General features: G+C 35.2%; 1 protein-coding gene across 1 annotated transcript; it reads left to right on the top strand.

The window, feature by feature from the left end:
* The first annotated feature begins 1,369 nt into the window (after nucleotides 1-1,369).
* On the top strand, nucleotides 1,370-20,423 carry LOC141487050 (brain-specific homeobox protein homolog). Its single transcript, XM_074185849.1, has 4 exons — nucleotides 1,370-2,490; nucleotides 5,071-5,187; nucleotides 5,496-5,699; nucleotides 19,436-20,423. The coding sequence occupies exons 1-4, from the start codon at nucleotides 2,148-2,150 to the stop codon at nucleotides 19,588-19,590; spliced, it is 819 nt and encodes a 272-aa protein (XP_074041950.1). The 5' UTR covers nucleotides 1,370-2,147; the 3' UTR covers nucleotides 19,591-20,423.
* The last annotated feature ends 4,905 nt before the right edge of the window (nucleotides 20,424-25,328 follow it).

Genomic DNA, 25,328 nt, shown 5'->3' on the forward strand with positions numbered 1-25,328 from the left:
TTTTTTTCTAATGTTCAATTTAACAAAGGAAAAGTAATCCAGTAATAAATACGTGACTTTATTTTCAATGTTCGAACTGTAGTCCTTTCTGTATTTGACAGTAACCTAAACGTTGAATAAATTCTTGTTGAACCTTGTTTATGGTTTCTTGAGAAATATTGTTTATTTCTGTTCGAATTATCTCTTTCAATTCTTGAATATTTGCTGGTTTCGTTTTATAAACAACATTCTTCGGATGGCCCCACATGAAGTAATCCAACGGATTTAAGTCTGGAGGCGCACCATCCTGTTGAAACCATAAACTTTCATCAAAACTTCCAGGATTAATTCTACTGGGGAATAAATGGATTAAAGTAGGTACAAGATATCCCCTTAGAAACTGAAGGTATGTTGGCCCGTCTAAAGTACCGTCGAAAAAGTAGGCCCATACATTTTCCTTTTGCGGGTATTGTGTATGATGTTCACGCATCCAGTGGGGGTTTTCTTTGGCCCAGTACCTACAATTCTGACGGATGATCTTACCATTTAATGTAAAAGTGGCTTCATCAGAAAAAAATATATTTTTTACGAGGACACGGTCTCGGTGACAGTTATCCATCATGGCTTCACAAAATTATATTCATCTATCTGGATCATCCTCGTTTAATTCCTGTAGAAGTTCAATTTTAAAGGAATGCCATTTTTCCTATTTTAATACTTTGTGTACCGTTGTTTTACTGACATCGAAATCACGACTAACCTTACGAACAGAAGTATGCGCATCTTCTTCAAAAGCAAGTAGAACATCTAGATTTGTATCATCATTTACAGAAGGACGACCTGATTTGCGTGTATTTTCAACTGTACCAGTTTCTCGAATTTTTTTTCAATCTTACTCACTGCAGACTGCGTTATGCGTCTTTCTGGATATTTTTCATTAAAATAAGTTACAGACTTCCATCTAAGTTCGCGATCTGTCTCCATAGCGAATCATCATCAGTATTTCAATTCTTTGTTTTACACTTAAATTCATTACTACTTCAAATCAATACACGATTTAATACAACAACTACTGTCCTATTTAACAGTTACTGAACGTCAATCGAAATAATGATTTCACAATAACAAAAAAACTAGCCGCCTAGTTTTTTGAAATTGATAAAAATAATTGTTAGCACGGTTACTGTCAACTACAGCAAGGACTACAGTTCGAACATTTAAAATAACGTCATGTATTTATTACTGGATTACTTTCCCATTGTTAAATTGATCATTAGCAAAAAATATAAAATAATTAATTAATTTCTACTTGTAATAAATATCAATAAAATTTATTTTCTAAGCACCAAATACAGAGTATTGCATTTTAAAAAAAATTACCGATGACGTCATCACATTAATATGGATCACTCTGTATAATGAAATTTTGTTGTAAAATTTAGAATACTGAAATTAAAAATCGACGTGTTTCAAGTTTTTGTAAAACAACCTTTGGTTTTGGAAATATAGAATTTATTCCATACTTTGCGGACACACTGTATATTTTAGAATTATGCTCGCAATGTGAATTACTGGATATGGATTCGTTTGCTCTAATGAAATACATTTTTTATATGGTTTTTACCAGCCTTTTGTTACCTATACGTATTGAATTTTTTTCTCAACAAAACAAAAGAACTTTCTAAACATTAAAAAAAAGTGTTTTCAAGCATTACATATTACAAAAGTAATATAAAAGATCACGAGAACTCGTAAACAAATCCAAACCGAACTCGACAGAGATTATTCTCCAAGTAATACAACTTCCGAAACAAGAGAGCAGAACCCCCTTAATCATATTAGGAAATTCCTTTCCGTCAAAGACCGCGTCACCTCCCACCCTCATGCACCAACCTTATTATTAATATTTACCCTGACAATAGGCAATGCCGAACAAATTAACTTAGGAGAAACACAATTATCCCTTAATCAATCTCATCGCTACCAAATCAACCCTTGTTAAACCCCCAGACGATATCAAAACTTCCTTCCCCAAGTTAAGGGTTGAAATCACATAGTAGGCGGATCTATTGAAAATCGAGCAAGCGGTGGCGGGTTCTAACGCCAGATAGCGATTGTTTGCTAACAATTGAACAACTTAAATCCTCAGTCTGGATTTTTATGATAATATGAGTGACCCACACTCAAAAGATTATCTGAGCGATACACATCTCTCTCAAAATCGAACTTCTTTTTTAATCGAGGATATTCTGTATCGACAAAAAACAGAACAAGAACAGAATTTGGAGTGCGTTAACCGTGAAAAAGTGTTTCATTTTCCGAAGGTTCTAGAGAAACGTGTCCCCGCTGAAAAGAGTGGTTACAGCTATTTCCAGTCAAATATGGTACCAGGAGGAATGGTTCAAGGATTTCCACAACACGAAAATGGGTACATCCAAGTGATGGGAGCATTGGGAGCTTATTTAGGACCGCCGTATAAAAATATGACGGATCCATATTTTCTAACACAAGGTTAGTAATCGTGTGACATTTCATTTACCTGTATTTTGTAACCACAACATTTTTCACAATAAAAGTCGACTATAAGGCGAGGAGTAATCTGATAAATTGAACTGGTTATCATAATATGAATTCCTAATTACAAACACGTCATGTTACGAAAAATATCTTCATCTTTATTTTATAATATATCCTGCAAAGGCATTTTTTTTTAAAAACCGATATTTTTGAAAACAATAGTGATGTTTTTTGGTTTCCAACCGGAATTGGTAGTAAAACCAGAATAACTTACGACAAAGAAACGCCAAGAATAATATTGATAGTATTAACAATTATGATAATCCATTCCAAAGTTTCCGGTGATTCAGATGGAATGAAAAACAGGAACTGGAAACGACAGAAATGGTTATTCCGGAATCGGAATCGAAAGAAAAAATCAACCTACTGATCCATACTCGTATATTTGCACCTAAACAAAAACGTGAGAAAATCATATTAACAAGTTGTCAATCATAGAATTGTGTATAGCTATCCATGATTTCCATTGCGTGATATGTGAATCAGTTTTTGTGAAACAGTTTCATACATTAGGGACTGAAACTGAAAATCTGCTGAATTTCAGTGTGTGTGTGTGTGTATAGGTATATTTGGGATAATTTGGCTAGGTTGGTATGAATAAGCCAATATCACAGAATATCTTTTTTCAAGTGTGACTAATGTGGATCAAACTTATTCCGTGACATAAAAATCGTTGTGTGTTTCTTCTTATAATGTTATCCAGATTGGTACTGAAGAGCCCTAAGGCAAGTGCCTCACGGCGAAACATCGATGTCTACCAATGAGGATGACAGTGTTCCATGTATGTGTAATTTTTACCTTTCATTCAGTATAATGATATCTGATTTAATTCCATAATGAATATTTGGGATAAAAACTGAGTAGAGAAAAGTGTTTTTATAGAATTAAGTACTCATACAGAAGAAAGAATTTTTCTTTCGTGTAATTCAATGTTTATATGAAAGAAGCTGTTTCAGGGGGGCTTTTTCTTCCAGTTTGTGTCTGAAAGTTACTTCTTTGCAGGACGCAGAAATCACAAATTGGACTTGGCTTCGCTCGGGAAGTTGGTTCTGTGATAGTTGGAATGAAAGTACGAACTTTGAATTCTGAAAGGTAAACGAATCTTGATTTCCATACCCCTACCAATAGGTAGCTCCACCCATATGGAAAGCTTTCCAATTGTACACAATGTTCCAGATTATTCAACAGTACTCAAGACTCTTCTGGGATTTTGCACAATGAACGTTCCAGACTCTTCTTGAACTTTTTGGAATACTCTCGAATAAACTCGAATATTATGAACTGTTCGATAAATTTCTACATGGCGAAAATTTCAGCTCTCATATCATCAGAAGCAAGCCTTACCAATAGGTAAAAACGGGAACCGTTTTCGTGGAGGAGGAATGTAATTATTTTATCGTTTCACAATGAGCTGAGAGTTTCCAGGATGTTCCCAAACGTTATATATCACTCTCGAACATTGAACCGTATTCCAGAATATTCAGTGATGTTGTGGAATGCTTTCGAAAACTCTCGAATATTGTGAAATATTCCACAAATTTCTAGAGGGCCAAACTGTTAGCCCTTTTATATCCTCCAGGAAAAAACGAGAATCTTTTTTTCCGATGGGGGTTAGAGAGTTACCATATCATATTTTCTTCATCTTTCCGCATAATCCGGGATACTTCGGAATTTTCGCGAACGTTCCAGACTATACTCGAATATTCCACAAATTCTCTTATTAGTCAGTGGGCTATGCTTGACTCTGCGAACAGATTATTTATTCACATTTGCCAAATGTACATTATTGTGTATATTACCTCGCTCGTACATGATTGTGCTTTGATTAGCTCAAAAATACACCCAAAAATTATTTCACGTGCAATTCATATGAAATTGTTTTGCTCTGTTAGGAACCTTTGGTGTAGTATCACCATCATTATGAGTACCAGTTTTTTATCATAATTTCTATTTTCTAAATTTATATTATTCTTTGTATTTTTCGAATACTTCTTCAAGTGAAGTGGAAAAAGCACAAAACAGGCGACATACGCCCAGGTGTATTCTACCCCACTCTGGAAGAAGCAAGGTTATTATTGCATAAAGATGTATACATTATATCATATTGTATATGAATATATTATTTTAGACTGTATCAGGAAAAATCATATGAATTTACCTTTAATTTAACTTAATTTAATTCCGTTTTGAACACGTCGTACGATTCCAATGTATTTTTTTTTTCTGAAGCTGAATAAAGAAAGAATAAAGTAACGAATATTACTACACCAAATCGTTATTTCAACACTTCGACACGTGTTTCGAAGATGATCACTTGGTGATCAAAACACATGTCGAGGTGTTAAAATAATGGTTTGGTGTTTGGATAAAATTCTAGTAAAATTATATGAAGTTTTTGGATTGTAATTATAATATAGAACATGACAATTGTAGAACAAATGCGGCAAAAACTGTGCAGCCTATACTTTAAAAATGTGTAAATTCACCACAGCTTCATTCGATGATTTTTTTCAGGCATTCCATTTCATCCAGCCCTATTTGGTGGCTCAGCAAGTGAAATATCTTTAAATGCTCTCAAACACTGTCGGAGAAGGAAGGCCAGAACCGTTTTCAGTGATCCACAATTAACAGGTTTGTAAATAGATATAAAATTGGCAGTCTTTTGTACCGGTTTCTCAAAAGATTTGAAAGAGAAGAAAAGAATTCATCAATCTATCGATATTGATGAATTTAGTCAAAGTCTAACAGCAAATTGGTAAACCATAAAATATTACCTCTATTTGAAAAAATTCAACAAAATTCCATTTATAAAAATACAGCAATCCTATAACACGAAATTACACCTCTGACACTACATGAATATTAACGACTTTGTAATGGAAAATAAATAATCAAAATATGTACTTGTACTTCTAGTCAAGAATTTTTCTATCTTTTAGGATTGGAGAAGAGATTTTCAGCTCAACGATATTTGTCTACACCAGAGAGGGTAGAACTTGCCAGCGCTCTCAGTCTCAGTGAAACGCAGGTGAAAACTTGGTTTCAGAATCGACGAATGAAACACAAAAAACAGATGAGGAAAGTACAAGAAGAAAAGCCAAATTCGTCAATGAAACTGACCTCTGCTAATTCAGAAAAACTAGGTGAGGTATTACAAAATGTTTCAATTGAATACTCTTTATGTTTGTAGTTGATTATTATACCCAGTATCTACATACAGTAGGGGTTGTACTAGTAGCATGATCATTTCATTCATGGACTTCAAAGAAAGCTTTGAAAATTGAGCTCACAGAGCAGGATCACTATTTTTGAATGTCAAGGAGTAGAAAAGTCAAGAGAATGGCAAAAATGGAGCGTGGTTTCTCAATACCGTATCACACTATAGGTCAAATCAAATCAAATTTTTTTATTATACAATGGATTGGACGTATCTGTTGAAGTGTACATCCCACACACTCACTACAAAAAAATCACTCCTAAAGTATTAGTTTACAGGTAAAAATATCATTTACATTGACAAAAATAGAGTAAATATACCTACCTACATACATGGACATAATACATTGGTGGGGATGTAACGCTAATATTACTTAATGACACATAAAAACAAGTATATAAGACATCTTGATCAGGGCCGTCACCATGGGGGGATGGGGGGAGCCTCCCCCCTGCTTTTTCGACTTGGAAAAAAGTTGGAAAATTTTGGGCCATGAAGATAAAAAAAAATAATAGTAAAAAAATGAATGAAAATTAAAAAAATAAAAATGAGAGAAAAGAAAAGGAGAGGTAATAAGAAAAGGGAAAGAACCAGGAGAAGGTAGGGATTTCCCAACATGCATAACTTGAAGAGAATTCTGAGTTGTTTGAAATCTTCAAAAAAGTTTAATTTCTCCCAAGTAAGAAAACAGTCCTGAACAGTCCACAAATTTTGAAGTCACAATTTTACAAAATTTCCAACTTTTCGCTGTTTTTTCGACTTGGAAAAGTTGGGAAATTTCGGGCCGTGAAGATAGAAAAAATAATAGCAGAAAACAATAAGCACAATATTATTCAAGTGTTGTTTCCTTTCATTTGTATTGAATATTCCTATACATGGTGGATATGGTGGAAGACCAAGGACCTTGGTCCAAAGTAGAATAATTCCCATTATTATTTTTATAATCACCAAAATTTGTTTTTGTTGGGAAATTTTGCTGGTGGGGTTGGGAAAATTTGGATTCCCTCCCCCCCTGGTTTTTCTTTTCGCTACGGCCCTGATCTTGATATAAATATAAAAAATCCTAAAGCACAATGAACACTATGAACTCAGTTAACACTGCTAGAAAGGAAGTCATCAAATTCCCCTAAGCTGTAAAAACAATGATTCATTAAAATTTTCTTCAACCTACTTTTGAAAATTTGAAAATTCCGTACATGTTACTATTTTTTATACTATCAGGTAGCCTATTTAAGTAAGACGCTCCAGTTATCAGAGGTGATTTTCTATGGAAAATGTGGTTCGATTTTTTTTGGAACAATTCGTTTTCATGCCTTGTGTTATGGTTGTGAATATCATAATTTTTTGACACTTTATTTCAGTTTCGGTAAATATGGCTCACTAATTTATATAAGTAAATAGAAGTAACAGTAAGAATTTTCTGGTTTTGTATACATCGCAATATTCTTTTTTGTAATACAAACACCCTCTGAATATAACTATAGTACTATAGGAAATAGCAGAGAAAGCATATATAATAGACACTCAATAAAGAATCCCTATCTAGCATAGATTTCAAAACAGTCAACAGATAGAAACACCGGTTAATTTTTTTACAGACACCGTTAATTTGTACCTCCCAAGATAGATACCAGTCGAATATGGTTCCAAGAAATTTTGCAGACTTCGATGTACTGATAAAAGTGTTATTTAATAATATTGAACAATCTGATAGTAATTTTAGAGCTGTATGGTATCCAATTCAACCCGTTTTCGAAACATTCAACTTCAATCTATCACAATAGCAACAATCTTTGAATTGGTTTAGTATTCTGGTAAGTTTTTCTGAAAGTGCAAGTTTTGAGTTTTGAGTTGCGTGTGTCGTCTGCATACATGAGAACTTTTGCCTCAGTTAGATATTTAGGAAGGTCGTTAATAAATATGAAAAAAATTATTGTACCAAGGTACAAGGACCAAGATTCAAATTGAATACATTTGAAAAAACATCATCAATTTTCACTATAATCTTTCGGTTTTCAAGCAAAGATAGAAACCAATCATTAAGGCAGCCACGAATACTCAACTTATCTAGTTTTTCTGAGGCGAAAGACCTTTCGACTCTATCAAATACCCTTGTTAAGTCGAACAAAACTGATACCACATATTCACTCAAAAATATTTAGAGTGTACTCAACCATAATTGATTCAGTGGAAAAGCCATTTCTGAAACCGTGTTCATTGTTTGTTATTAAATTGAAAGAACTCAGATACGCTTCAATTCTCCAAGTAACCACTTTAATTATTTTAGAGAAAATACCAAGTAATGAAATTGGTTAGTTTTCAACGTTACTAGGATCACCCTTTTTGTATAATAAAATAACAGAGGCTATTTTCAGACTTGAAGGGAATTTACCTTGCATAATCGACAAATTTATAATATGAGCGAGTATTGGATATGTGATATCTTTGCATTGTTTTACTGCTGATGCAGGGATTTCATCCAAACCTGTAGATTTTTTGTTTGGTAATGATTCAATAAGTTCATTAACGTCATCATATTCACAGATCTAAAAAACATAGTTTTTATTACAGGGTCACTTGTGGTGCAGCGAGTACTTAAATTATTGTCAAAAAATTAAATAATTTTTCTTGAATTGCCGTAGATTTATTGTCCAAAAGCAGCAGCTTTTTCGGTAGTATCAGTTATTACTTTTTTTCAATAATTAATTTCGATGATTTAGCATTCAAATGTGGCCGTATTATTGAACGATTTCTATTACAAACTTTCACTGATTCTACTAGTAATGAATGGTAAAAATTGAATCCGGGGTATACAAAAGAAAATCATATCCTGAATAGTTTTGACCAAGTTTTGTGAAGACTATTTTATGAAACCTCATTTTGAACAATTTCAAGTAATACGACTAATACGACTTCAATAAAAAAACTATAGAGAAATAGCATATTGATAGACATATTTTATAAATATGATCTTATCTGGTTTTATATTCGATGTATCTGCAGTAAGGATCAAATAATTTTGTGAATTGCTTGCTTTCAGACAATATTGTACAATGAACAAGTAAAAATGAATATAGTCAATGGATTCTTTCAATTCAAAGACGTTTACTTCAAACAATCAAATTTTTCTTGATTGCTTTAACTTCCATTGACCAAACCATTTTTTTTATATTCGAAAATTAATTAACTGTATTTTTTTCTAATATACACAAGTTGTTGTTTGTTTGAATTTTTGGATACAGGTAGGCATTTTAATTCCTACGATATGGAATTGTTGTGGAATTGGCCGCGGTGGTAGTGCGCCCGACTCACGATCGGAAGGCCGTGGGTTCGATTCCCGCCTCGACCAGATATTTTTCTCGAGATAATTCATCTGGTTGAAGCTGGGATGATTCTGCAACCGTGTTAGGAATCACACGTTAAAAGGTAAGACCTCGTTAGTCCTTAGCTCGCACAAGTTTCTCAACTTCTGAGAGTTGTCGTACGTATGGGAGCAACAGCTGATTAACGGAAAAACAGATTTCAAACAGATATTCTGAATAAAGCAAAACATAAATAATATTGAAAATTTCATTCTCCAAGATGGACACTGTATTGAACACTATTGAATAATGAAAATCACAAAAAAGTAGGTTGATAAAAAACTGATGCCTACCACAAAAATTATTTCCGTTCAACATTTTCAATATATTACGTAATAGGTTAAGGTATTATCCCTTGAAATAATAACATTTTGTATATGTATTTGGTTGAGTTTGCTGTATCACTTGCTAGGTATATAGAAAGCAGTGTATCACTTGCTAAGTATATAGAAAGCAGTTGAGCTGGGCCTCAAGAGAAGAACAAGAGAACAAGAGAAGAAAGAAGAACAAGAGAAGAAAGAAGAACAAGAGGAAATTCTGAAACCATGAGTTATTTGGCACTAAGTGTGAAAAGGACGGTTTCTTTAAAAGTAAAAATACCCTGACTTGCTTTTCGCAAAAGTATGTAGTAGTGTGTAATATCTACAAAAATAACAAAGTTAGTTCAAGTGAAGAAGAAACCCACGTTTGCTATAATATGAGCCATTCAATCCTCACTCAGGATTAATTAATTGACTCTGGCGTTAGTAGATATATAACTAACAAGAGACAATTTTTTACTCACTTCATTAAATTAACTAGTTTTTTTAAAGGATAGCATCAAATTATTCTGAAGAACCTTTTATATGTTTCTGACCTAGGATCCACTCTGTTATGATAAATAAATTGAAAACTTTGGGACTCATAGTTTAATCAAAGAAAGTGCAGCATTAAGTGAAAGGATATAATCGTTGTTGAAGGAACATTGAGCGGAATCTTGTATAAACTGATTCAGTACTGGATCCATCTCAAGCTGCCATGACTGTATAACAGCTTCAAATGTAATAATGACATAAACGCAGATCTCGTAATTATAAAAGATATGGCACGCAGAAATTCATAATATATAAATTATTTGATGGAATCGGCCGATACTTGATGAAAATCGATCCCGTATTCAATACAGCAAAGACACGGCTGAAGAAGCCATGGTATAGCAAAAACTTGTTGCGTTTTTTCAAAACTGTTCACTGAATATCTCACAATGAAATGTTTTTTGAAAATAAATTATTGTCAACATATGACATGCGAAACATGGATAATAGGAAAGATGACAAGGATATGCAGTTTAACCTCAAAATCAGGAGTTGAGGAACGAATATCTCGCTTTTGATCCAATGTTACAGGATAGTCAGTTGGGGTCATTCAGTCCGACGTCTTTAGGGACCATGAAGGGTTCCGCGAGTAGCTAGGAAAATGAGGTTCATTACCGCGACAAAGCTTTCTGCGATGATAGGCCGCCCGGAATCTCAAATGTTCCGGTAGTGACAACTGATGGTCTCAAAGTCATACACCCTGTCGGCCTGTCTACAAACACCGATGGATCATCGGAAATATCAACTCAGGATGTATAAACCCCTGAGGAAGATAGCCACTCGTGCCAGCGAAACTTCAGGAAGAAATTTCATTTTGAACTATTCATTACGTGTTTGACAGCATGTAGATAATGGCTCATTTAGAATAGACGTGTATTCTAAATTAATGGCGGCCACTTCTGAAAGAAAAATTATGAGATATGTAACATTTACGTATTCTGATAAATATGACCTCATTAATACATTCAATTATCCAAAAGCTAAAATCGGCCAATTTTCTCTCCAAATTCTCTGTAAAATCAAAATGAAAATCTTATTTTTAGTAAATTTATTGTTCAACAGTTTGTAGGTTGGTAATGAATCTAATTATATCCGTGAATGAACAACCACTAGTTTATTTACAAGCTATCATTCAGAATCTCGTCAAAATTGAAAATGAATGATAAGGATCAAGAAATTGGTGCTACCCCACTAGATAATACCAGGCAAACAAATAATGAGATAGATAATTTGCTGCCAGCAAAGTCAAGAGGAAAATACGAATATAATTTCGAAAATGTAATGAGTTGGAGAGAGTTATTTCGAAGATTCAGCAACCGCCTCGACGATAAGGCCAATTACTTCCACTCGCGAATTATCGAACTCGGCTAACAATTTTTCGCTCGTATTCGCACAGGTTTTAGAATTACCGTTACCTATTGTGGATGGAAGTGTGGTAAACGACCAGACATAATCTCACAAAATTGCTGAAAGTTCAGTGCGAGGAAAGCACACTGGATTCGAGAGGTATTACCCGAATCGACGATAATAATTGTATCATATTACCAATTAATCGTCGTGAAAAGTCATCAGCAGTAAATCCTCTTAGAAGAACGTGTGTCTATGGAGGAGGGTGATGAAACGGCGATGCGGTCTGCTACTCGACAATTCCTAAAGGGCATCATTAAAAGAGTATTATACTGTCGTTGTAATTGTGTATAATTTTAAAACCCTCTTCCTTCGTGTACACCGTTTATGAAGATGACTAGGATAATGAATACATATTTTGTGACAAATTCAAAACTGTCAAAAAAGTTAAAAAAAGGTGATTTGAGAAAGGAGTCAATACATAAGCCAAATGCAGTAACTATTTGCAATTGAGAAACTATGCTTATGATTTTCAATAGAAGTGATTCGAAATCGAAAATAAAACCAGTTGACGATTTGAGATTCAAATTTTCGAATTTTACTAATACAGTTCACTTTGAAATTTTCATTTTGAAAGATTCACAAAACTGGGATACCTGTTATGTAATACAAGCAAGCTTGTACAAGTTTCTTCGAGCCGAAATGATAAATTACTTTTGTTTCACAAGTATTTTATACTGTAACAAAATTAGCTAACATCTAAGTTCCTGAATATTACTGGAGTTTTTTCCCAACACCAAATCGTTATTTTTTCACCTCGACACGTGTTTCGATCACCAAATGATCATCTTCAAGAGGAAGATAAAACTCAGTTTTATCTTCCTCTTGAAGATGATCACTTGGTAATCGAAACACGTGTCGAGGTGGAAAAATAAAGATTTGGTGTTGGGAAAAAACTCCAGTAATATTAATTACTACACCAAAGGTTCCAAACAGTATATCACAAGTATCTAAGTTCCTATTAAATTATCATTTATAGCCTGGATTCAACTTCCTGGAGAGAACAGGTATAATATTTAATTTATTATTCCGGATATAATTTTTATAATCGATGTAAATACAGATAAATTGAGTAATTGAAACCAGTGCCCAAAGAAACAAAGCATTCGTGATAATCGTTAAAAAATAGAGGACGAATTTCGTTTGGTGATCGATGTAGAATTTTGGCTTCACAATGGATCACCTTGGAAAGTCTCGTTTATCTTTGATATTCGTGGATCGAGTTTTTTGTCATACTCATAGATGGTGTCTTCGTGAGAGGAGATTTCATCTTCTTTACTTTGAGGACAGTTGAGTCCAATCACACCTGCAATGCACCATTAATAAAACCTATGACAGGTAGCAAAAGCAATGTCTGGTATTGGATCACGAATGCTTTGTTGGTTAGACTTTGCAACGAAGCACCTTGAGATACCTCGTTCATGTTTTATATTCATGGATTGAGTCTTCTGTCGATCCCATAGATAATGTCACCCTCGTAATAGGAAATATCACTTCAACGAAAACGGAAAAGGATTGTTTCCCGAAACATTAACCACTTAAAATTGATATTTTCCAATTTGTGGTCAAAATTTATGAATTCAAGTAACTCACTAATTGGACTAGTAGTTTATATTACGCATAACTTTTCTTGGTGAACTTTTCAGCAGATTCTCTATTGATTTACCTTTTATTTCTTCATATTGCGGAAGGTTATAAACCCAAAAACAGTAGAAAATAGGAAATATCACCGACTTTACTCCCAAATGCCTCGTTTTGACAAAGTATGAAAACGCTTAGGGAAGCTATTGTATAGCGAAACACGTATGAAAATCTCTAAATAAGAATTACTTGGATATCTAGAGAAAACTAATAGAAATTTCGTTTTTCTCTATTGAGTATTCATTTTGTAAACAAAATTTATGAGTACGACAAGTTAATGACTTGGATTAGTGACTCAGTGGATAATGACTCTGTAGTGGATTAAATTACACAGTAACTTTACCGGGTGAACTTTTCAGTTTTTCCTTCATCAATCCACAACTCAGTAGATTCTCTATTCATTTAGATTGGTGTATTTTTCAGATTGTGGAAAGTGATACACCCAAATTACAGTAAGAAACGTTGACTCCTCCACAAAAAAATAATAACTTTCAATACTCAAATTGAAAATCGAAAACTTTCAGTACATTGAAAATTAGAAATTAAATGTATAATTTTACTTGGTGGATTGAAAACGCCCAGAGAATACAATTATTGAGTAATAGGTATATAAAAACCGACCGAGTTATATGCCTATCTTTCTTCAAAAGAATCCATCACGTTACGTTATGTACCTATTTAACGAAGTTAAAATCTTCTTTCCATTCATATTTTTTTCAAATGGCTTGGAAAATCCCTCTTTCAAATTCAATCTCTAAATTTACTAAGACCTACGAAGAATTTTTTTATACGATACGGTCCCTCGAAAAGTATCATGATTTTTTCTGTCTTAGTATATAGTTCAGATTTTGGAGTAGATAATGAAAATTTTAATATGGTTTTCCGAGATATTTTTTCAAGGACAAAGCACAAGCACTACAGGAAAATCCTTGAGGCGCTCTGTGCGAAAGTAGTGATTCACATTGGATTAGAATCGCTGGAGATTGAATCCATTTGGAAAAACGCTCTCAGGAGCGCAGTTCTCCACTCCACTCCAGCGCAGTTCTCCAAATGAAAGAGTTCTTGAACAGTGAGGTTCGAGGTGTACTGAGTTGAACCTCAAAACAATGAGCAACCACAGTCCGTCGCGTATTTCTGATATGTACCGCTCTTGATAGAATCAAATGTGCCAAGTCACTTGAATACTTCATGTGAAAGTATCTATAGAAGAGAGACAAATCTCCAACGTTTCCTCAATATTCCAGACTAGCAAGGTTGCGAGTGATGTTCGTGTCTCCAATCACGCGAATGGCTGTTTTCTGGATGGAATCCAGCAGCTTCGAGGTATTTTCAGAGGCGGAGCTCCATAAATGAGAATAATACTCCAAAGAAGGTCGGATCTGAGCTTTATAAAGCATCAGAAGTTGCTGAGGTGTGTACACTTTTCTGGTTTGGAACAGTGTTCCAAGCTTTTGAGAAGCGCCTTTTGCAATTTCAACGACATGATTGTATCAGGACATATCGGTGTCCATTTTAACCCCCAACAAACTCATCGAAGCAGAAAGTGGAATTGTCTGACCTGACATTATTATATCCGGTTCTGAGACATCTATCTTTTTGGAGAAAACTGATGCCTGGGTTTTTGTGGCATTTAATTGAACCTGATTACTTTCACCCCAATTCAAAATTACTTCTAGATCCCCATTAAGATTTGCAACCTCCTGTTACCGGTGAAGATGTGCATCCGCAGTCGATGTCCTGGAATCCAAATGAAATGACGAGACAAGTGTGCTGTCGTCAGGAAAGCAATAAATTAGATTCTTGATTTATTTCGATAATTCGTTGATATACAATAAAAAGACAATTTTAGACAATATGGATCCCTGGGGAACTCCAGCGTTGAAGATGAAATTATTCGAGAGACATCGATCAACGGCTACTTTGAAATCAACCTTCTCAATATACGACGTTCTACTGACGTTTTGGCTGAAAAAGTATTCACTTGATTTCTTCTTAAGTCGGAGTTTTTCCTATTTTTCATTACAAGGTCAGATACCCTTTAATTTTTGGATAATTGATAATTCGTTGCTCTCTCTTCTTTCATCAGAGGAACCTATAATTATTACATTCAATGAGACGGCGAAAGAAAATAATAGGTAAATAAAGATTGAACAATCACAGCCGTGATACTTCACAAGCAGGAAATGCCTCTGAATTTCTGCAAAGCATTAAATCCTATGAAAACCTCCCAGAGATCATATTTCCGGTGAATTCATCCCTGAATGAATCGTCAATTACTATCCAAAAATGTCAACCGTAATGTCGAAGCAGCTTTTCCCATTTCCTGACTGTACCAAATCTTAAACATCAATTAGGGCGAGTTCAGAATTAATGAAGTAAATTACGACATAAGATGGCGAGTGAGTTCTAAGATCCCCACTTAGAAACAAAATTAGTAAAGTTGGCGGTGTCTCCCTCTCACACCTCTCCATTTCCTTCCCCGTAGCTTTGAACCGTTTATGGTTGAAAAGCAGGTAATTTTTTCAACAGGGATGTATTGGGTAAAATGTAAGCTCAATATATCCCAGTATATCACCGTAACGATTAAGCAACAATGTCTACTCAGGGTCTACATTTTTTATGTTTGCCTGTTTGATGATAATCTTTTTTTTTGAATAAGTCCTTTCCGTGGCTATCGCACACTTTTATGGAACAATGACTGATTTCATCATCAAACACCACAACCATTCCTGTTTCTTCCCCATGTAAAAAGAGTCAATAAAAACTTTTTGCCGTTTTTTATGAAAAATTCTTATAAAAAATGGCAATATGAAATCAATAACTCAATTCATTAATATACAAATTGTTATAAAAAAACATCAATAACGCACAACCCATAGATACCTGTTTTTCCGATAACCAGCTATCGCTGCCCTATGAACAACAATTCTCAAAAGTCGAAACTTGTACTAAATAAGCATTAACGATGCCATACCTTTCAAAGTGCGATTCCTAAAGGGTTGGACGTGTACGTAGTAAAAAACGACCATCCAGCGGTTGGACAGCAACCACCGTTTCACATAGCGGTCGACTGAACAAGTAAAAAACCACTAATCCAACCGGCAATAGATGTGCTTATGTCTGCCAGGCGACATCTTTCATCGAATCCTGGAGATGTTGACTCGACTTTTCCTAATTTTCAAGATTTTCTTATCGTCTAGAAAACTACGATGTAATTTCTAGAAATATGTCTACATCAGCGGTCCATTTTAAAATTTGGTGAAGGTTTCTAGACACTCTTTAGCCCATCGTCTCGAGAATTAGTTCAGACTTCGACATTTCTGAGAATTATCCCCCGATTTAATGTACCCATTTCACAAATCAAGTAAAAATTTATGTGATGGAATTGGTCGATACTTGATGAGAATCCATATTATTCAAGTAACACTTTATTGTGAGATTTTCTCTGATTCAGAAAACCGCAACACATGTTTCACTATATAATAGCTTCCTTATGCGTATTTTTTACCATTTTTATCAGTGACTAATGTTTTTGCTGCAGTTTCGTTCATTTTCAAACAATTACAATAGTTACATTATTTACGAATAAAAGTGGTGAAAAAACTTAAAAAGTTTTTTCACCACCATCTTGATACAAAAAATGTGGGAATCTTCCAAAAAAAGGAAAGAAGCAATCAATTTCAAAAAATTAACTCTATACAAAGCTGTAAGAAAAAGCCCTCTCGAAGCAAGTATTTCCATATAAACAGTGAATTACACGAAAGAAAAATACTTTCGAAACAAATACTTTTATATAAATCGCTGAATCATGCAAATACTTTTCTCTATTCCATTTGTATTCCAAGCATTCGTAAAGGAATCGAATCAGATGTCATTCACAGGATTCCTACACAATATGAATGACAGAAGTAAAATTTCAATTCGAATTCTTCCTCTGTTCTCTAATGTGGAAATTGGTAATTAGTTTATTATATGTGAATTTAATGAGTAGGTAAAATCGCTTTCATAATATTCGAATTTTTGTACTCAAACACAGTCTAGGTCATTAGTCATTAGGTAGGGAGAATGTCATATGCTTCAAATTTTAAAGCACCGATTAGGTAGGATTCAGTCAGTGAAACACCGTATAGTGAAACACAAGTTGCGGTTTTGTAAACTGTTTAGTGTAAATATCTCAAAGTGTTACTTCAAAAGTAAAAATTAGTTTGGATTTGAAGAATTGAAGTCAACTAGGGTAATAGTAAAATGTGGACAGATTTTCCAAAAGAGCTATATTCGATTTTTTTACATCATCAAATAGGTCTCTAAAATACGCAACTTTGCCACAATTTAACAGACACTCTATCTCTTATCGTTTACGAGATCCCCATGTACAGAAACGAATTTGTCTAGCCCTGTATATATATATATATATATATATATATATATATATATATATATATATATATATATATATATATATATATTGGATGATGCACCTAATTTTCCTTTATTTACAGTATTTTACTATTAATGTAAGTTAATATTTTAAGCTCTATGACTTCTGATTGATTATCTGCGAGCGCTTTCGACAACTGGTCGTGCTGTCATCCTCTAGACACTATTCTAACTGAACGTGTGATCCTGTTGTGTGTCTTTTCATACGGTCCGAACGCCTGAATACAGGTACTTCTGTTGCTTTAGGTAAATGTGCCTGTATTTGGATTACATCAGGTACTATTCTTTGTGTTACATCTTCTCTAGGTTTATTGTTTCTAGGCGTGTATGTTGATTTGTTTAGTATATTGAATGTTAGGTCTTGTTGTGTTTTGATTTGTACTTGTTCCTCGATAAGTGATTTTTGACTGTTAAATTTATGGATTAAGTTTTCCCAAATGTCCATGCGTTTTCCCTTATTGACTTATAATGACAATAAACCCTTGCGGGTTGCGGTGGAGGGTCGAATAGACCCACTCACTTGTGACCTAACCTAACCTAACTACTTACTCACACATATATATATATATATATATATATATATATATATATATATATATATATATATATATATATATAATCGATCGCTTCAAAAACACTTCACTAACTTTCTTCGAAAGCTTCTGATAATTCCTCTTCCATATTCTCCGTTTCACTATTACTGTCGTCATTTAAATCAATAATTAATTTGTTTCCACCACTGATATGGAAGTATCCAATCTCCATATAGTCTTTTTCAACTAAAATTACTTTTTTAATCATTTTCTGGCAGTCTTCTTCGGTAATATTAGATACTTCTTCTTCAACTAGCTCTATCACCTTCTTATCAAATTTTGTAAAATCATTTTCACGCCTGATGCTTTGTTTCAATTTTCCCCAAATCAACTCGATGGGATTGAAAACACAAAGAAGGGGGGTGTGTCCATACTTTTCAGCAATAGTCTCAAGGGCATACACTTTTTCAAATGTTTTTGTCTATAAAACTTCAAGTAGTTGATTTTTGGTATAGTTATTTTCAAAATACAAATTGTTATCCATTGAAAAACTTTCTATTTCATCTTTTTTCGATTTTTTATTCGTTACTTTGATGAGCTGTCGCAATTGAAGCGTTGTCAAGAACTATTACACTATTCGCATTTGGGACCAATGTGTTTTTAAACCATTCCTCAAAAATATTAGGTTCCATGTTCTTATGATAGTCAACATTGTAGTCCTCAAGTTTTTTTCCACTTAATTTCAAAGAACCCATCCTTTACTTCCTCCGCAATACACAATGATTAGTCGCGATCCTTTGTTTGCAGGCATGTTAGGTATACACATTCTCGAACCATCAGTCCAACCTTTCGTAACTGTGTCGTAATAAAATTGGTAGATAATTTTACATTTGTCTGAATACCGGAATTTGTCCTCACTGGTATATTTGGGTAGGATTTTGCTATACATTTTTTAAATTCAGATTTTCTCCGAATCTTTCATTCATAATCCAATATTTTTGAGGAACAGATACCCCGTAAATAATGATCTATGAGGCAACTTATATATCATATAGCCAGTTTTTTATACATCAACAGTTTTAGTCTTCTCCTGATCTGGTTTGAGGAAAATGTTTTCAATAAAAAATTTTCTCCCTAAGCAGGCCTTGATCAAATGAATTAACTTTGTTGTCAATTTTCACTTTTATGAGGTATGATTGAAAAGAAACAAAAAATAATGTTTGAAATCCGTTTGAAATCTGTTTTTCCGTTAATCAGCTGTCGCACCCCTACGAACGACAACCCTCAGAAGTCTAAACTTGTGCGAGCTAAGGATTAACGAGGTCTTACCTTTTTACGTGTGATTACTAACACGGAATTCGTTTTACTCTTGAAATATAATATGTTGATCATTTCTGTTTTTTCAACAATGCATATAATTTGTTACAGGTATTTCTCAAGTAGCATCGTCATTACAAGAGAAATCAGCCAACACCAGCAGTTCATGTCTTTCCATAACTAACTCTGATGTAAGTGATTGTGAGAGCGATATAGATATTGTGGGAGATACAAAACAACTCAATTATGCATACAAAAGAGCTTAATAATGTAGTTAATTGAATTGAATACCATTTTTCCAGTTTTTGTTCAGTTAAATGGCGAGGTTCAATGTAACTATCAAATGTATTCTATTTCAGACTATTCATTATTTTTCCTCGTTTGTTTGAAGGTGATTGACAATGTTTCGCGTTTCATTATTTTTCTGTTTCAAATATATTCATTCTTTATTTTATGCCATATGTTAATATTGTAAATACATATAGATATATATTTTTGAATTTTATAACTAAATTTAATGCAGACGGTTCAAGGTAGTGGGTGAGCCGTATAAATCATTTAAAACAACGATTCACCCAATGAAGAATAAACCTCTTTCGATTTTTTAAAAGTTTCATCATCCAATTAAACAATTATTCAAGAAAATCATCATGATATAGACAGGGAAATCATATCTCGATAATCAAATAGACGTATCTGGAGAATAAAAAGAACGTTTTCCAAATTTTGGTTAGCAAAATAGAAATAAGTGGTCAGCTTAAAAAAAATTGAATTTTCACATAATATAGATATTTACTTGGAAATTTCATATAGAAAAACCATATGTACTATATTTCTAAATTATTAGCTCTTACCATTCTTTCTTCTAGCATCATTCACATAATGAGAGCTATCAGCTCTCATCAAGTGGTAATGAACTGCCAAAAAAGACTCTCCCCAATAGAAAGATTCATCCAATTGTCTTTAGTCTGGATTTCTAGCCAGACTAGCCAGAAATCGTTACCTTTCCTAACTTCGTTACCTTCCGTTACCACTGGAAGCGGTTTCATCGGGTTTACTGTGGTTCACACCAATTCAAACTCGACCAAATAAATCCAGTTTTTCACTGCAAGGTTAACAGACATTTTCCTCTATACAATGGGAATTTGATTGTCGGTCAGTCTGCGAATTCCTTCGTCAGGTAGGTAAGTATCTTGCAACGCATTTCAGGGAGACACCTTATAATAGCAGCAGGATAGTAACTGCACCACTGGTCTACTCAGAGGTAACCTGTAGCCATCCAGGCTGGAATGTGCAATTCTACAATCGTACCTGTGTACCATCTTCTGGAATATTCTCTACGGCTGACATAATGGCAGTGAAGATATTGAGGACGATATATAGGTTGTCGGATGTTCAAGTTCCAAGATACCTAACCACTCTGAGTTGGAGAAATGAGAAGCTGTTGCCTTGATCTGATGTTAAAGAGATAACAGTTGATCATTTAATCGATCACGGTAGACCCTTACAAAGCTCCATCCAATGAGAGAGCGCCCGACATGAATACACGCATCTTAGGATGAGGCGGAAACATTGAGAAGGAATCTTACCTCCGGCCGGCAGGAGCATTTTAACGCACCTCACTAACTGCAGGAAACTGCAAAAAACGTTTCAGACTTTCGGCAAAATCTACTAGAATTTGTCCATTCCAAGATATCTATGTATACTTCTAATTATGTTACCAAACAATTGTTAGACTACAGCAAGAATGAATTAACTACGTTGTCTAACAGGTCTACTTAAAGTCTACGCACATTGCGACAGGACGGCGCAGGACTGGAACATGCCGGGACGGGATCAGGACGTGAAGTTTATTTCCTCTTTCTATAGTTTCTTATGGAGGGGCGCATACTAAGGCACGCAACGAACAGGCATATGTCAGGACGGGCCAGGCCTATGCCGTGCTATCTCTGCTCGAAGGCCACGTCCCGTCATGTTCCCCTCCTGTCACAGTGTGTCATCATGTGCAGAGACTTGGACTATTGGTAGAGAGTAGGCGTCGTCCCGTTTAGAAAATGATGAAACAGCAGAGCACATACTTCTTGTCTGATCCACAAAAAAACTTTGTGGGTTGCAGTGCAGGGTCGAATAGATCTACTCCTGTTGGACCTAACTCAACATCACCTAGTTGTACTCATGATAATGGAGTTTGCTACGGAATAAGACCTATAATAATAATATTTATAATATTATGCTCCATCCTTAAACTCAGACTGGTAGGTAGGTACCATAAAGGTTCATGGTGGCTCACACCTATTCACACTTGGCCAAATAAACCCAGCTTCTTAACAAAGCCGATTAGTTTGTATGGTGAGTGGTCTTTCATGTCAGATGGTGAGAGTACGGATCTGCCGAACTCAAAGAACCTGATTCGGTCCCCAGCGGGACAGGCACAAAGTATATGCTCTGCTGTTTCATCATTTTCCAGACAGAGGCGACACACACAGTCCCCGACAGTCCAAGTCTCTGCATGCGATGATTCAAATGACAGTGACCTGTAAGAAGGCCTGTAAGAAGACATCGTAGTTCATCCATACTGTAGTCCAACAACTGTTTGGAATCAAGCTTCGAAGGGTGAATAAACGCCTTGGAATGAGCCAATCCTGGAAGATTCTGCCAGAAGTCCATAACTCTTCTTGCCATCCAGGTGTTCAGTGTTTGTTTGGCAACGCCCAAAGCGAAGTCAATGACAGGTTCTGGTCCAATGAGGCCGCTTGCAGCACCCTCCTTTGCAAGAGAGTCAGCAGCTTCATTGCCTTCCAGGCCAGTATGGCCAGGAATCTATACCAGAGACAATCTGTTAAGTCCTGCCATCGAGGACTTAACTTATTGACTTGTGAGTGAGGTTGGATTTATCCAATATCTCCGCACACAAATCATTAGCGTAAATTTCCGCTTGAAATACAGTCGCAGTTCCTAGGCAGGTAGATAACTCTGTCCTGGGTCTGCGACTACAAACACCTGCACTAGAACCGGAAGGTATTTTTGATCCATCTGTATACCAACAACTATCTGCTCTCAATATTTCCTTCTACCGGAGGATACAGTCCTCTCTACTCGGGAATAGTACTTTATAAGGCAGTTCGTAGTTGACAAGTTGGAGGCATAAAGTCAGAGGTCATTTCCAGAATGGTGTGACTTCCAATGTCAACCAACAGTCTGTTGCACTCTGCATTGAATTGATTTGTGCAATTAGCAATGTGCACATTGCTGTATGCAGTCCAACTAGCCTCTCTTTCCAGAAAAAAAGAGGAGGTAGATCTAGAAGGATCTCCATGGCCGCTGACGGTGTGGTACTGATGGCACCACTAATAGCCAGACGACAAGCCTGTCTCTGTAAGCCAGATAACTTCTCTTGGGCCGTTTTCTGTAAAGCCTTTGGCCACCAAGCAATTGCACCATAAGTGATCATTGGTCTGACAATCATCACATAAATCCAATGGATTTGTTTGGGACCCAAACCCCAAGTTTTACCACAAATCCTTCGACATGTCCATAGAGATAGTCTGGCTTTGTGTAAAACTTTTTCCAAGTGAGCGTTCCAGGTAAATTTTTTATCAAGGACAATGCCAAGATATTTCACCTCCGTGCCAAATGGAATGACCACACCATTGAGGGAAAGTGGCGTTAGATCGTCCAATTTTCTTCTCTTGGTGAAGAGGGTTAAAACAGTTTTGCTGGGGTTGACAGACATCTGCTCCCTCAGGCACCAACTGTGAACAACGTTCAACGCGCTTTGTAGGATATTACAAGCTACCCTTCCCGACGTGGACCTTGCCAGGATGACAAGGTCATCTGCATAGGCTTGCAGATCAAATTTTCTTCTGTCGAGGGCATCAAGCAGACTATCCACCAGGAGCGACCACAGGAGATAGTACCCCACCTTGAGGGCAACCCCTGGCGACCCTGAACCTGATAGCCTCGCCTTGAAGAGTCGTAGTTGCAGTTCTGTTTACTAGCATGGTTATGGTCGACCATGGTTATGGTCGATTCTATACCCTTCCTAGCCAGAGACAATCCTATAGATTTAGGTGGTGCATTGTCAAATGCTCCTTCAATATCAAGAAATACAGCAACTGCAATCTCCTTGTTGTCAAGGGAATGGGATATTTTCTCAACGAGGTTGTTTAATGCTGAATCTGTCGATTTGCCGGTTTGATAAGCATACTGGTGGTTATTTAGGGAGGATGCATATAATGCTACCCTCCTGATATGTCCGTCCAGTATCCTCTCAAGTCCTTTCAACAGGAAGGATGTAAGGCTGATTGGTCGTATAGATTTGGGGTGTGGGTCTCTCCGGCCACTCAGACTGGTACAAGACAGTACGATTAAGCCTGATATGGTTTTTCTCGATCATGAAAGTGAGAAATTTTCATATGCAGGTGGGAAAAATCTTCCGAAATGCGGAGGAAAACCCAGGAAACTGTTGAAAACTGTTTTTTTCGTCAACCAGTTTTCGGCTCATACAAGCGACAACTATCGAAAGTAGAAATTTCTGCGAGCTAAGGATTAACGAGGACTTATCTTTTATAATGTAATTTCAAGCAAGGGTTAGATGATAAGTTGTGAAAATGTATCGTCTGGCCTTGGGACTTGAACCACCGTTTTACATAGCGGTCCATTGAATGAGTGGAATGAACTAGTTCTCACCTCGTTAAAACGATACCCTCCCTAATTTTATACCACAAGATTAAAGCGGCTTGTCCATCTACAGCAGAAATCGTGGGCAGATAAGTGTACTGTAGAAGTATTTCATTCTTGGCTTACTTGTACTCAAAGTACATGATTCTCGAACGCATTGGTCACTCACCAATCAGTGTGAAGAGTGATAGTTGTTGATGTGGGCGAAGTTCTTCGAATATATCGAGGCTTAAGGAAAAAGCCTACCGTTACAACATTTAATAAGAAAAGGGTGATATATCTCTCAATCCCAAGAAATATTCAAACATATACAGTTGTATATTCATTATTTCATTTTCAAAATATATTTTTTACGGTTGATTCTGAACATTCTAATTTTCAACATTAAAACATCAAAAACCTGCAGAAAATTTAAGAATCCTAAAACTTTAAAATATCTTATGCTTTGAAAATTAAATAAATTAATTGGTTGGTGTTTTGGGATATTCCGATCATCATTTATCAATATGTAGCTGAGGAAGATTTGAGAATTTCTTGCATTTGTATATACATTGAGAATATTTCAGAAACATAATACCTACATGATTATATTTATTGAGATACACTCTGTGCGTATAAATCCACAGAAACAAGTTTACGAAAAGTCATTCGAACTAATGAGTCAAAGAGAAACAGGATGTTAATATAATTTTAGTTTCAATGTAATTGTATTCCATCCAAAATATTTTGAAGACTGAATCACGGTGGTAACCAAAATTTCATCTCCAGATACTTCGTATTACATCATCTTTAAAATATACCCTGTATATCAGCATAATTTCACAGGGTTAAATTTATTTAGTGTAAGTAGGAGTTTGTATAAATCGCATGTATAAATGTTTTGTCGAGTATATTATGTTGTTATTTATTGGTAGTGAAAAAATTGTAATTAATAAACAATGTTTCAAACACAGTCGCCTATTTCTTTGATGACCGCAGTCAAACATTTTGTTGTTCTACTCCTAGTAGAAAGGAAAGGAGAAAGTAACATAGATAAAATTTGGCTGTCTGTTCTAATCTGCACACAAATCAGGTAATTTAATCCAATTCATGAGAACTAACGAAAAAGTTATCTGGGAGTCGACGTTGTCAAATCAGCATCTTTTGGGAAACTCAATCAGTTGCTTGGCTTAGCTAGCCTCCTTTCTAGCAATATTTATAAACCCTGCCGAAGCAAGCATCTATGTTATCAAACATATAATTTTGCAAGGAAACAACTCTATTATTTCCAAAAGGGATCCGCATTGTCTCTAGTCCTTTTTATATTGCATATCAACGATATATT

The sequence above is a fragment of the Leptinotarsa decemlineata genome, unplaced genomic scaffold (genome assembly GCF_025532065.1).
Source record: "Leptinotarsa decemlineata unplaced genomic scaffold, Ldec_3_MD MMD2_tig00078346_RagTag_RagTag, whole genome shotgun sequence".
Classification (NCBI taxonomy): domain Eukaryota; kingdom Metazoa; phylum Arthropoda; class Insecta; order Coleoptera; family Chrysomelidae; genus Leptinotarsa; species Leptinotarsa decemlineata.